The 14,448-nt window shown below is 48.4% G+C and overlaps 1 protein-coding gene across 1 annotated transcript in view; it reads right to left on the bottom strand.

Moving 5' to 3' along the window:
• Positions 1-8,894: 8,894 nt before the first annotated feature.
• LOC119431185 (ectonucleotide pyrophosphatase/phosphodiesterase family member 3-like) overlaps positions 8,895-14,448 on the bottom strand; it is a 57,361-nt gene continuing 51,807 nt past the window's right edge. The window contains 1 exon segment of the mRNA XM_049657614.1: positions 8,895-13,578. Within this exon segment, the coding sequence (XP_049513571.1) occupies positions 13,266-13,578 (313 nt within the window). The 3' untranslated portion in view covers positions 8,895-13,265.

Here is a 14,448-nt window from a genome sequence, read left to right as displayed (position 1 = left end):
TGCAAGGTGTTGTTCAGAGAGAGATGAATGAGATACGAAAGGCAGGGAGGTTAACCGGGAGTTAGATATTCAGTTTGCGACCCTGCACTGTGAAAGGGTTAAGTCGAGATTAAGATGAATGCACACACAGGAGTTCAGTCGACACACGTCCTGCCTGTTCGAGGAAAGAAGTGCAACTGACGGTGGTTCGAATCAGACCGCCGTCAGTATACACATTGGGAAGCAACGGTTTAACCGACGCTTTTATTCCCGAAGCATGAGCAAGCGCGCCGAAGATGCGAAGCGATGGTGATGGTTATTTACAGATGAAGAAGATGACGCCCATAATATAAATGCTCACACTAATTGCCTCTATTGACGGAAGCGGCCAGCCTGGCCGCAAATTAAGCTAGCGTGTAGCGCCGATGGAATGGCTTGAGAAGGGAAACATGCACGATTTCTGTCCCGCGGCAGCGTCGGTCAGTCGGTGTAGGAACCGGTGTAACGCGGTAGTTCACTGGGGAGGTCTGGGAAATGACTTTGTAGGGGCGATGTACCAAGATTGAAGCATTTATTTATTTATTTATTTATTTATTTATTTATTTATTTATTTATTTATTTATTTATTTATTTATTTATTTATTTATTTATTTATTTATTTATTTATTTATTTATTTATTTATTTATTTATTTATTTATTTATTTATTTATTTATTTATTTATTCCTCTGCCACATGACAGGCTTCCCACACTTTGACACTCCCACTGCAAATGCATTGAATAAGTTGATGCGAAAGCGTCAAATTAGAAAGGCGGCGGCGTCTGTAGCAGCGAAACGGCACCTAACGTGCCATTGGCTTCGACGTCACGTGCAGCTCGTGACGCTGGCTCGCGCTTGTTGGCTCGGGCCTCGACGAAGGTAAAAGGGAACACCTGCTGCCGCGGTACTGCGAGGGCATCGCCGAGACGCCACGTCACGCTCGCTCCCAGAAGCCTGCGTTATCCGCGCCTGCCCTGGGAGGCTGCCCTGCTCGGCTGCGTGACCATACAGGACCAACGTGCCCTGGTGGACCGAGCCCGGGCTGCCGCAAAAGCCACAGGGGTCCCGGAATAGGAACACGGGGCTGTTCCTTCTGGCTCGACCCAAACTCTATCTGTATATAGCGACAATAAATGTTTTACTGCGATAGCAATTATATGGACACTCAAAGAGGATTTCTGCCGTCGGCGTCGCCGTCGCCGTGAGGTTCCGTATGACGTCAACGGCGATGAAATCGTCGCCGCGCACCGGACGCTGTATGTGCGAGTGAAAGGGCGCGAGGGACGCGCGCTTTCACGGGGAGCGAATGCACGGCGGAGAACAAACGCGCGTTCTGCGCCGTGCTCCCAGAAGGGCTGCAGAATTAAGCGTCTCTTTCCTCCTTTACAATCATCATATATATATATATATATATATATATATATATATATATATATATAGAGAGAGAGAGAGAGAGAGCAAACGCGACTTCTTCCGTCGCGCAAAAAACCCTGGGGGGACGGGAGGGAGGGAGTGGAGGCCACGTTTAGCTGCGGCACCAAATGCATATTTATAAAAAAACGATGCGAGGCGAGAAGGTGGTAAAGACTTCCGACGCTGATCAACGAGTTTGCCGTTCTGATCTCGTTGAAAACCTCCGAGCCACCCCCAGAGGCCCTGGCAACAGCCACCAACCCCGCGCACGTTCGGTGCGAACGCGGGCAAAACGGCGACGGCGTCGACAACAGTTCTGTGTGTTACTGGTGCTGCTGCATATCCAAGTTTATACAGCTGATCAAACTACTATCCTTACTCCGTATAGCTCTCTACTAAGTTGCTATCGCAATTGATGCTTCGCCTTTCGGGTGAAACTGCGACATTTTTTTCACGCACTCACTTCCTTGTCCGCACAAGCCTGCGTTCCAACTGCGTCTCGGTAAGGCAAAAAACGCCCCAAGCATCTCAACGCGCTCGCTTGCCCGCGAGGAGTTCATAACTCGAAGGACCGCTCAGCGGCGTTCAATTGGACATTAATGCTTTCGCATTCACAACTCATAAAAAATCACAGCATATCCACGGGGTGAATGATGATGAGTGGGCGAAGCTCCGGAGGGAATAATCGGATCTCCCGCTTAAGGGGACGCTAGCACAAACGCGTTAGAAACGTGCAGTACTCTCTAGTAAGGGGGAGCGGCCACAGCGTCTTACGCAGCCATTTACACATGCCGGAACGTGCACCGCGTTTGCCGACGCCATCACATGACTGCTGAGAGAGTATACCTCCCGTATTCATAAACGCTCCTCGACTTGAACTTGACTTGCCACCGCTTTGGGCAGCGCGTTCGAAACGCGTTGAAGGTAAGGCGGAGAGGCCACAGCGTCTTACACCAGCTTCTTACACGGGCCGTAACGCGCTAGCACAAACGCGTTAGAAACGCGCTAGAAACGCGGCCTTTCGTTAATGTTGGGTATTTATTGTCATCGTGGTGCGTGTGTCGATGTCCGCTTCGTGGCGTAGTGGGCTAACGCCGCGCGCTCGGAAGCGAGGGGTCCCTGGTTCGATTCCGCGCTACGGACACAACTTCGGAATTTTTTTCTCATTTTTCTCAGACTGGTTACACACTACTGGTTACACACTACCAACTACTACGACGACGGGGACGGAACGGGTGCCGCTATAAGGAGCTTCGCCCCTAAAAGGTGTTTAGGTGTCCTCGGATTTATTTTACTCGGCTTATCACAGGCTTACTCTCGATACTTAGTCATGTCTGCTTGTGGCGATGGGATCATAAATTTGACACGTGTGACCAAAGTGGTGAACCTGGATGAATAGCTGATGCTCTCTGAAAAAGAATAAATTTGGAGGACGCTTATGCTTCGTTTTTAAGTGGAACGCGATAGCATTAAAAAATAGGACAAGCTTGATGATGTCTTTTGCCCTGAAGTATTAGCAAAACCATCATTGTTTTCTTTAACTCCCTCAGCAATTTGGCCATTATGGATGCCTTTCTTACTGTTTTAGTTTTTATTAGTTATTACAGTTACCACGAGTTAAGTCATAAGCTCGGTTTGAGCGGTGATTAAATGTTATGCGTAAGGGTCAAATTACCCATTGAGCGAAATGCAGCTCGACTAACGTGATGCAGTGATGCACCGCTAATGGGCTCATACTGCCTTAAGCAAAGGCTCGTAACCCCGTAAACGCGGCCTCCCCATTACGACGACAGAAGTGAAGTTCTGCGCTGGAATGATGAGCGGCAACGCAGCCAGCTGTGGAAGACGACCACGACGACGAACGCGGGAGCAGAGGCACGAGCGCGTGCCGAGCGCGAGCACGAGCCGCTTGCTTACCGTGACGACGACAGGAGACGCCGACAGCCCGGGCGCATAAGGTGCTGCGCACCTAGGCAGCCTACATGCAAGAGCCTACAAGCAAGCGCTATTTTTGCATGTAGGCTCCCTATGCGCACCTAAAAATCACTGACTGCTTCTCACGCTTCCCGGCAGCTGCAGCATTATGTAACCGTAATGTTTAGGGAGCATACATGCAAAACGGCGTTGCATGTAGGCTTCCTAGTAATGTTTACCGAGAAACGCTGGCGGTGAACGCTATTCATGAAGGCGAACTTTATGGATAAAACGCGGCCTCTTGTGTGAGCCGATCTTCTGTTATTGTATCGCACTTTTAATATTTCCGTCTGAGAAGATTTAACATAAAAGGCATGCGCAGTCGGTATTTTGTTTCATGACATTTGTTTGTGGGCTGTCATTCTCAAAATTCCGAGGAATAAATTTGTAAAGAATATAAGACAAAGTGGGAGCAACTTTGGCGGTAGAAGAAGTACTTAGTGGCATATATAATATTTTTCACTGACAGGATACCAACGCCGGCTACGCCGCCGACACCGGATTTTCTGTGACGCGGGGCCCTTAACACTAATGCGTTAAAAACTAATCAATATTTAATGACGAGCAGGCCGGTGGGCGATGACGTGCTCGATATCAAAGATAAATTCAACGCAGCGTGTGTCGGAGCCCTGAATTTGCTATGAAACACAATGATCAATGATTATAGAATAAAAGTTACCTTGAATGTATCTCAATCGGATAGACAACTCTGTATGCGCGTTGTTTTAACCAGTAATTCGTAAATTTAGCTTCTCGCGTTGCGTTATACCGGCTCCACGTTGAAGGTCAGCTACGAGTTTGTACGGCAGCGGCGGTGAAAGGTGACGCTGCTTGCGTAAAGACCGCAAGCCAGCAAACAGACCTCTATCACTTCCCAACGGGTGTGAGAACTCGCGTATACAGTTTCGCTCTATTTGATGTATACCAGTAGCTGAGATTGGCATACATCTATGAACAATATTTCTTTTCAGTATTCAATCTGTTTCTTTCAAAGGCTCATCGGAAAGCGGCATGCTTGTGTCACTGAATAAAGTAATTGTTGGCGTTTAGAGTAGAAACCATTGGCTGAGGTAAACGAGAAATGGTTGAGAGTACAGTGGCGCGGGTTAGTTTTGTGCCTGGCAATCGCCAAGTTGGTTGTCGCAGTCTTGGCACCCAGTCTTGGACACATGATAAGGCGGAAGTATTACTGGGGAATAATCAACGTAACGCCCGTGTCCTGTCAATCAACCGTGTCTTTCTTGCTCTATCAGAATTGTGGCATAAAATACGCATCAACTAGCCCATTAGCGTGCTTTATTTAAGCTAACCAACGACCATTATAAAGGCCCTATGTGCTGAGAAAAAGAAACGCTAATCACGTTGTAACTTTTCTTGTTGCTCCCCGATTGCTCGCTCTGTGGCGCCGTTGACAAAACAGAACAGCTATGTCGTTGGCCGGGCCGGATTTTGTGAGTGCGACCGCGTCACGCATACTTCTTTTGTCTCAGGCAATATACCACTAAAGCAATTTTGTATCAAGCACTTCTATACATATTATGACTGATTTCAGTGTTAATTATTACCTCTGTTGAATGCTATGTAACGCATATAACCCTAGTTGGCGCTTACGTTATCAAGGGAGCTTTGTGGCACGCTATTTGCTTATGTTGTTGAATGCCCGTCACCACTTTTCTTCATTTCACTGGTAAGTGAAGCTTGCGGGACTGCTGTGTTGTGATTCTTATGAAGCTATATAGTGCATCAGACACGCATCTTCCTGACTGTGTGCGTGGTATAGTGAGCATTAAACACTTCCTGGAATTGAGACAGTTCATGAGCTACTAACGGCGTTGTTTGTGCAGTAATTTTTCTAAACATACTACCGTTAGTATCTTGCCTCGTTGTCAGTTTATGTTGTCCAGTAGAATAGCAGGTGTTAAACTGATTTTTGATGCGAAACCGTCGGCCCGTTGAGCGAAAAAGCCGGCGTCTGTAGAAACGAAACGGCACCTAAATTTCCATTGGCTGCTACGCCACGTCACGAGCGTGCCTCGACGGAGCCGAGCGGACGACTCGGACCACCTGCAGCAGCGCTAGCGCGTCAGATGTTGCGTGAGGGGAGAGGGCATCGCCACGACGCCACGTCACCATAGCGCCTCGACGCAGCAGACACGGCGACGCGACGCCGCGGTGCGAGGCGGGCTGTCGTCGACGAGGCATTCGCCTGACGCGCGCTTGCGGGTGCCGCCGTTTCGCTCTCGAAAGCCGGCGCGCGGTCCGTATCTCTCTCTCTCTCTCACCTACTGGGCTTTATAGTGGAGTTGGCTTAGCTGCTGCGGGTGCCTGCCGGCCTTGGTGGTCGCTGCTGCTTCCTCGGTTTCTCGTCGCGCAAGACGTTGGTGGCATGCGGCATCCTTGATTTTTCAGCAATATCAGCAATATCGTCCGAATGATTCCGGTCTACAGCCAACAAGCTAGCGTAGAAACTGTACAAAAAATCACCGCATATCCACGGGATGAATGATGATGAGTGGGCGAAGCTCTGGAGGGAATCATCGGTAAACCATGAATCTTCCGTGTAATTCGCCCAGTCTCGCCGCACTAAATCGAACGATTGACTTCCACCAATGACACGCGCCATATGTGACGTCATTCCTATTTTATAACAGCGCCCTTCATTATAATTGCACCATCTCCCGCTTAAGGGGACGCTGGCACAAACGCGTTAGAAACGTGCAGTACTCTCTAGTAAGGGGGAGAGGCCACAGCGTCTTACGCAGCCGTTTACACATGCCGGAACGTGCACCGCGTTTGCCGACGCCATCACATGACTGCTGAGAGAGTATAACCCCCGTATTCATAAACGCTCCTCGACTTGAACTTGACTGACGCGAAACTGACGCGTTTCGAACGCGCTGCCCAAGGCGGTGGCAAGTCAAGTTCAAAAAGTCGAGGAGCGTTTATGAATACGGGAGTAAGGCGGAGAGGCCACATCGTCTTACACCAGCTTCTTGCACGGGCCGTAACACGCTAGCACAAACGCGTTAGAAACGCGCAGTCTTTCGTTAATGTTGGGTATTTATTGTCATCGAGGTGCGTGTGTCCATGTGCGCTTCGTGGCGTAGTGGCTAGCGCCGCACGTTCGGAAGCGAGGGGTCCCTGGTTCGATTCCGCGCTACGGACACAACTTTCGGAATTTTTTTTTTCTTCATAAAAGTAGACGTGGCTACCTACTACTACTACATACTACAGAGGAGGGACAGACCCACACCCTAAGGAGCTTCGCCCCTAAAAAATAACCGCACCAATTCAATCGCAAAACTCGACAACATACCCCGGAGCAAAACTCGAAAACATCACTCGCAGCACATAACTCGAAGAACCGCTCAGCGGCGTTCGATCGGACATAATGCTTTCGCACTCACAACTCATGAGAAGTGCTTAGGTGCCATCGGTTTTTATTGAGATAGCAATTATAGGGGCGCTCGAAGCACATTCACGCTAGCGTTACTATATATGCTCCCTACGGGACCTGCGGGAGCCATATATAATAACGCTAGCGTGAAGTAGCGTGAATTAGAGTTACTATATATGGCTCCCGCAGGGAGCATATAGAGTAACTCTACTTCACGCCATCGACGCCACCGTTGCCGTGCTGTCTCACTGACGACGCATGCGCGGCTCGCGCGCGCAGAGGGATATGGTCTCCAGAGACGCGGAGTGCGTTTGGCAGCAAGGACGACGACGCACCGAAGGGGGAAGATAGAACACGTTATGTTTTAAGGCTTGCCCTGAGCACGTCCTTCCAGGAGTACATACGCACATAGAGCAACGAGGATTTAATTTTAAACACAACACACCGAGCTGCAACGAGCATGGAACAACAGATGTTGACGTGGAACAAACTTTCCACATCGCAGCGACTTTTTCAGCGACTTAGCTGTCGCCAATTTCGCCTGCTTTAAGAACTTTATCATATAAACTTGCTCAAAGCAAGTATATCCCTCTTGCAATTTTTTTAGGCATCAGAAGACGAAATGGAATGTGTGGAGGCCGACGTGCGAATGGTCTCGCAAGCAAAATTCATTTTATGCAAAACGTGGCGCAATATTTGTAAAATCTCAAACCGGCCCAAATTCATAAATATTACGAAAAAAATTTCGCAGTTTCACCGGAAAGGCGAAGCATCAATTGCGATAGCAAATTAGTAGAGAGCTATACGGAGTAAGGATAGTAATTTTATCAGCTGTATAAACTTGGACATGCAGCAGCACCAGCAACGCGCAGAACTGTTGTCGACGCCGTCGGCGTTTTTCCCGCGTGCCTCTGGCGGCGGCTCGGAGGTTTTCGACGAGATCAGAAGTAGTAGTAGTGATTTTATTGACGAATAAAAAAAAAAGAAAATGAGATCAGAACGGGATACTCGTCGAGTAGCGTCGGAAGTCTTTACCACCTTCTCGCCTCGCAACGTTTTATTGCGATAGCAATTATAGGGACACTCAAAGCCGATTTCTGCTGTCGGCGTCGCCGTCGCCGTGAGGTTCCGTATGACGTCAACGGCGATGAAATCGTCGCCGCGCTCGGGACGCTGTATGTGCGAGTGAAAGGGCGCGAGGGACGCGTGCTTTCACGGGGAGCGAACGCACGTCGGAGAGCAAACGCGCGTTCTGCGCCGTGCTCCCTGAAGGGCTGCAGAATGAAGCGTCTCTTTCCTCCTTTCCATATATAGAGAGCAAACGCAACTTTTTCCGTCGCGCGAAAGGCTGTGGGGGGACGGGAGGGAGGGAGGGAGGGAGGGGAGGCGACGTTTAGCTGCGGCATCAAATTCGTATTTATATAAAAATGCCGCACGCGTTTGGTGCGAACGCGGGCAAAACGCCGACGGCGTCGACAACAGTTCTGCGCATTGCTGGTGCTGCTGCATGTCTAAGTTTATACAGCTGATAAAACTACTATCCTTACTCCGTATAGCTTTCTACTAATTTGCTATCGTAATTGGTGTTTCGCCTTTCGGGTGAAACTGCGACAAATTTTTAGCGTATAGTGAAAGTGTAGTGGACATCACTATAAATGTGCAGGCGTGTCAAGTCAGGTGTACAATCTCCAATGACTTGTATACTTTTGAAAAAGACTTCGCGTGAGCACACGGCAGCATTGGTGTGGGCGTGCCATTTAGATCACGTGTTCTATCCTTAGGCCACTTATGATAGCTGCACAATAACAAATCTGTATTCTGACTTCATCTATTCCACGGTATGCTAGTTTTACTGAGTGAATAACAGGTAAAGAGAAAATACCTTAGGTGACGCAGTATCGGATTGTGTTGCGAGGTTATAGGAAACTCACAAGTGTAGGGTAGGTGAACTCTGCGCATAACAGACGTAAGTTGATGCCGCAACCGGGCGAGGCATCTGACCTTTAATCGACTTGAATAGGCTAATGATGACAAAGATAACGATTGGGAATATCATGGTCCCACGCATACGACAGACAGGTCTGAACCACGTTGGCCAGTTGGAAGGAACTTTTATTAAACATTGCGACTCCGAAGATATCAAAAATACATTAATTTCCCCTTCCGGTCTCTCGAAGGCCGCCGGTTGGACACTCAAGTCAGGGAACGTGAGCAGCGTAGCCATGTCGGGCATACCCACAGTGTAAGTGGCGTCCAGGCTTCCTGAACAATTGTTTCCGAAGCGATGATGGTCACAAAGAAAGCAGTGGGCATTCGCTTAACGAGGAATTCTCGTGCATCCGTAGATAAGGAGTGTCACGACAGTTTGCTCGTCTAAGAAATACGGGAGATGTTAGCTGCCAGAGATATTCAACTGGAGCAAATACTAGCACAACTCTTCAAGGCAACAGCAGCCTAAACACTTGAGGAAGCATCACGGGTATTATAAGTGTTGCCTCTGCTGGAGATCTTAGGTCTCAGCAGAGACAGCACTTTATAATTTAAAAGATAAAAAACGTAATCGATTGTCTAATGTCTATACAACAGCAACTTCTGTTAAATCTCCTCCGAGAAAAGTATATAATGCCTGTTCTGAAGCCAATGCTTCATAATTGTGTTCAGTTAATTACACACACGCCAGGAGGCACTGGCTAAAGAGATTAACAACGGTATTGACAAAAAACAAAAAAAAAAGGCACTCAAGGATAATGACAGGACACGATGTCCGGGACGAAGGACTTCCACGCTGCGCCAGTTATCGCTGCGGAAATACAAAACATTGATACGTCATTACTGTACAGCGCTTCGGTGTCCTGGCGTGGCAACGGGTGAAACATCGTCTCACGAAGCGTACAACCTCAGGGCCAGTTTCGAGCACCGAATACAGCCCTAAACGTGCACGAGACACTTTAAATGCATAGGTTTGGTAACGACCCATATGATTACGCTCGAATCATGTCTGTTCACATTGGCGAAGTATGTCGGCCGCGTTATCACAGGTTAAGAGACGATAATGGCTCTAGAAGCATGTTTTTATATAGTGTGGTTATATAACAATAAAGAAAAATGCATGGTTTTGATGCCATAATACGCCTTCCAAGTGGGAGGTAAGGAGTAAACGAGAATATGAAGGGGAGCCACAAGATTGCACGATCCACGGCTCGGCACAAAGAAAGCCGCACATTCATTCTGTATATGACAACAAAGTGACGCCCGTAACCAATTAGTGCATGCACTTCTCGAGAGTAGCGCCGCTGAAAGGTTACAATGAACGAATCGTCGCTTACGGAAAATTTCGTCTTAACGAGACTTCGCTCCACTTGCAATTGAGAAATTCAATGTAGCAGACATTTAGGAAAGCGAGGGAAGCACGGGTGTGGCACAGCGTCATCCGACGGTTGCGCGTTAAGTAGACAGCCAACTCAGTTACTGGAGCAAACACAGTAAAGCCTACGTGTTACGAAACGGGATCGAACGCAAATAATGAATATAGCGAGTGTGTTGCGATCTCCCCTGAAAAGCCACGCGTATGCAACTGCGACTTGCTATAGCGAAATGTCGGCTATGACAGAAAACACTTCACCACTGTTCTCGAATTTCGTTAAAACGAGGTTTCGCTGGAACTGATGTTCATAACGGCATAGCAGCGGTCATTGAAAAGTCGCGTGTACTATATATACAAGCAGAGCACAGTGCAACAGTCACATATGTAAAGTAAAGTAAAGTGAATACACGGAACTCTCGCAATAACAAAATGTGATACGAAAGAGAGAGCGTTACGACAGTGCAGCGATTCCACTCGACATGCATACAGTTTCAAAACTAGCCAGCTGTAACAAAATAATTGTGGCAAAAAAATACATATCACCAGGCGCTCTCGTAAAGTTGCTCTTTAACAATGGTTCGCTATTTTTGAGGCACAAAGTAAATCACGCTCGTTAAGAATGGGGTCGCGCATGCGTCGGTGGTCAGCGCACCGTAAAGCACTCGCGTACGAGTTGTTCATGTCTTTCGGTCGTTCCGCTGCGCCAGCTAGTATGCCTGCTCGTCTACCACGCACAGTTACAGCCACGGCGCACTTCAGAGGGGAAGAAGCACCCGGCCCCATCGGTGCCTGCGAGAGGGCGCGACCAGATGACGTCACATGAAGGAAAGCGCGGGGATAGGAAGATTATTGATAGTTTACACTTATACCGCAGCACTTTTGTGTCCAAACTAATGGCGCAGCCGGAGAAGCCGGGCCCCCCTAACCAACCCATGAGGAAAATAGTCTAACGATCACCGCAGGTGCACACACTGTGCTCATGAGAAACGCACTCTTGGGTGATGAGTGGAAAGCGGAGTTTTACACACTTTCGACATCGCAACACAAACAGAAGAAGTAGGTATTGTAGCCTATAAGACATTCAGTGAAAACCATCAGTTCTCAGTTATTGTGAGAAGTCCAGTATTAATGACAATTCTGTATATAGTAAAGTACTGCTTCTGCACACTTCTTAAGAGAGTGGAAACTATCCAAAAATTAGGCAGGGGGGGGGGGGGAGCCGGGATATTTTTAAACAGGAAGTTGCGAAAGTACTTTAACGCAAAGTAGCCAATACCTTGGAACCTTAATCTGACGCTCAGACAAATCTCGAACGAAGTCTTGTATCAATGCTCGGTTATCACGGAAGTTTTCGTGAAGGGCAGAAATGCCTCCGACACAACGCAATGCATGAAGCAATGGCGTCACAATGGCTCCAGGATTTTTCATTTATCTAGGAGGTGTTGCACGAATACGAAGGGACGGGGATGTTTTCGATAGACGCGCACACCGTAGGGGGAGTTTCTTTTTCTGTGACGTATCTCACTATGATTGCGCAGAGTTGTGGCACCTACCAGAAGCACCTAGGTTCCTTTTCATGCATAGATGGCAACGCTGAAGGCTAGAGAGACTTCTCTCCCTGCTTGCATTCACGAGCAAAACATTCAAATTACATTTCAAGGGGTTTTGATTGAACGCGCTGTATGTCACAAGTTCATTGGCGTTACTTAACATAAGACGCTGAATTGGTCCTTTCGCATCAATAAACTTCGTACCGATCTTTCACTAACAGTTGGTATAATTGGTAAAATCATGTGTTTCTTGCCACCTTGGAAAGTAAAGCAGCTTTACTATACGTTAGTGTACTCGCCTATCTATTACTAGAGGGGTTTAGCTTGTCGGGTAATCTGGTAAACGCAGGCGGACTGGGCGTCGGGGTGTTTGGGCGGAGGCTTTAGTAAACGTGAGCGGCCTGTATGGTGCTGCCTCCTAGTGGCGCTGAGATAAAACAGACAAAAACATTTAATACTGCAGTAACCAAGTGTTTCCTACCTCGCTGCTAGTGTAAATTTTCGGCAGTGGCGTAATCGTGTTGCTGCTAAAAATTTACGCCAGCAACGAAGTAGAATAAACTTGGTTACTGCAATATCAGCTGTTTTTGTCTGTTCGAGCTATGTGTCACCATACGGTAGCTGCGTCTTTGCCAGCTCTTCGCCTACAAACGTTGTGTATAAATTGTAACTGTCTGAATGAACGAATAAAGTTAAAATGAATACCGTCAAAATATTGTGTCAGATATGGAAGAAAGATACAGGTATGTGTCACGTAATTCGACGTAACATTGTCTCATACTGTTGCGTCGCAAAATATAACGTGATTATTGCATGGAAGGTGTCGCAGATTTGTACCTATTTACCACCGAACCAGCAGAGAAACACTTCTTCTTTGCGACCCGCGGTCACAGCGCACCGCTTGCGCTCCAACCAAAATATAGTGCGTCGCATACTGGAAGCACACTGATGCACAAATAATACGGAATTCGATGCACCCTTACGTCCACAAGTCGTATATAGTTGCGATATACGAAGCAGTTAATTCGTATACGGCGTCGCAGAACTGCACTGCGAAACAGTGAGACTTCAGTGACTGCATTACTTGCGAGGCTTCGTCAGCGTTGCCAGCCATGTATGAAAAGGAGTGCGGTATAGCTCACAGAGGAAATTAATTCACTTTGTTCGACGATGGATATACTGCGCATTGAGCAGAAAGGAAGTATAGCATTTGTTGTCCGACATTTTTCCGGCAAAATCTCTTTTTCAATTCGACAGAAAATCCTTCTCTCGCTGCGCGATCAACGTGATAATCTTGCTTTCAGCCGCATGATTTACGGGACATGCGGATGCCTATTTCACCTCGCACGGACAAAGCTCGGCTCATCACTGGCTTTCGCTGCACACGCGACTGCGGAAGAACACCGTACAACTCGTACGCCCATCTTTCCCATCGAGAAACGCCAACGCTATAGCGCTGGCTTTGGCTGGCTAATACCGAAGTACGGTATTAGCGAGACAAACTATACAAACGCTCGCTGAGCCATAGGCAAGCTCCAGCCGGCTCGATCACTGTGCCGGCCACAGCGCCTGCGGTATGACCGTGCGCAGCCGTATGCGTTCGTAGGGTGGCAGCTCGGTATAGAAGCGCAGCCCGGTGAGCAGCTCGACGTCGCCGACGGTGGCCGAGTGCTGCAGCAGGTACTGCGGCCACGGCTGGCAGTTCTCGGGGCGCAGCAAGTGCGGCAGCAGGAAGGCGGCCGCGTCCAGCCGCTCGGCGGGACACCGGCCCACCGGGACCCCCTCGGACAGGCAGCGCGTCACCACGCAGAACACGTGGGTGGGCACCGGCGGCATAAGAACCTCGCCCTCCTGCACAGCCCTGCACGGCGGTTAAAAGATGCTTAGCGTACACTATAGCGTACAGGTCCATACACCGGAACAACCTAACGCGCATGTATACTTGGAAACAGCAACGCTGGTGCGCGACACGTCACACCATGTCCGACCGATGCACTGGGAACGTTCTTGCGTTGCAGTGACTGTGTCGTCATGGCTATGACACTGCTTTCGACACGTGGACACCATAAGAAACAGAAAAATGATCGTCGTAATCGTCGGCATCAAAGCTACCACTACGATCACTATATCCGCAGCTAGACGAAGACGGCCTCCAGTAACCGCCTTGATGCAAACTTCATCCCGTGCCTGAAAATACCCTGTACTCATCGTGCCACCCAATACCCTGCCGCCTGCATTAACCTTTATTTGGCACCCATTCTGTTTGTGTAATACAACACTGGTTATCTGCTCTACGCATAACGTCAACTTCCCAACTTCATGTTTTCCTCTTTATCTCAACTGAAGATATCAATCTAACCCGTGTGCTCTCTAATCCATGCTGTCGTCTTTCTGTAACCTCATGTCGATCATTTTTCTGTTCCTTTGCTCGTTACGCGTTCCTCGACCTCTCAAACATATTTTTAACTTTTCAAGTTATGACCCCACAGGGCGGAACGCACTGATTGCACACGTTTCCCTTTAAACATATTTGGTAACAATCATGACATACGTGGGCCTCATTGCAGGCCTTCACTGCCAGACTATAACCAGCCTGTAGCAACCCCACGAAACTTTTCGTTACGCGCAGTGCGTCTCGCGATCGATCCCTCGTTGTGCGGTTGAAGGAGCACGTTAATCCTTGAAAATGTATGCAGAACGCCACCGAGGTCAATTATAAGCCAGCGCAGCC

Source organism: Dermacentor silvarum, chromosome 10, assembly GCF_013339745.2.
Source record: "Dermacentor silvarum isolate Dsil-2018 chromosome 10, BIME_Dsil_1.4, whole genome shotgun sequence".
NCBI classification, from domain to species: Eukaryota; Metazoa; Arthropoda; class Arachnida; order Ixodida; family Ixodidae; genus Dermacentor; species Dermacentor silvarum.
The sequence above is the reverse complement of the archived record's forward strand: the minus strand, read 5'-3'. Positions and strand labels throughout refer to the sequence as shown.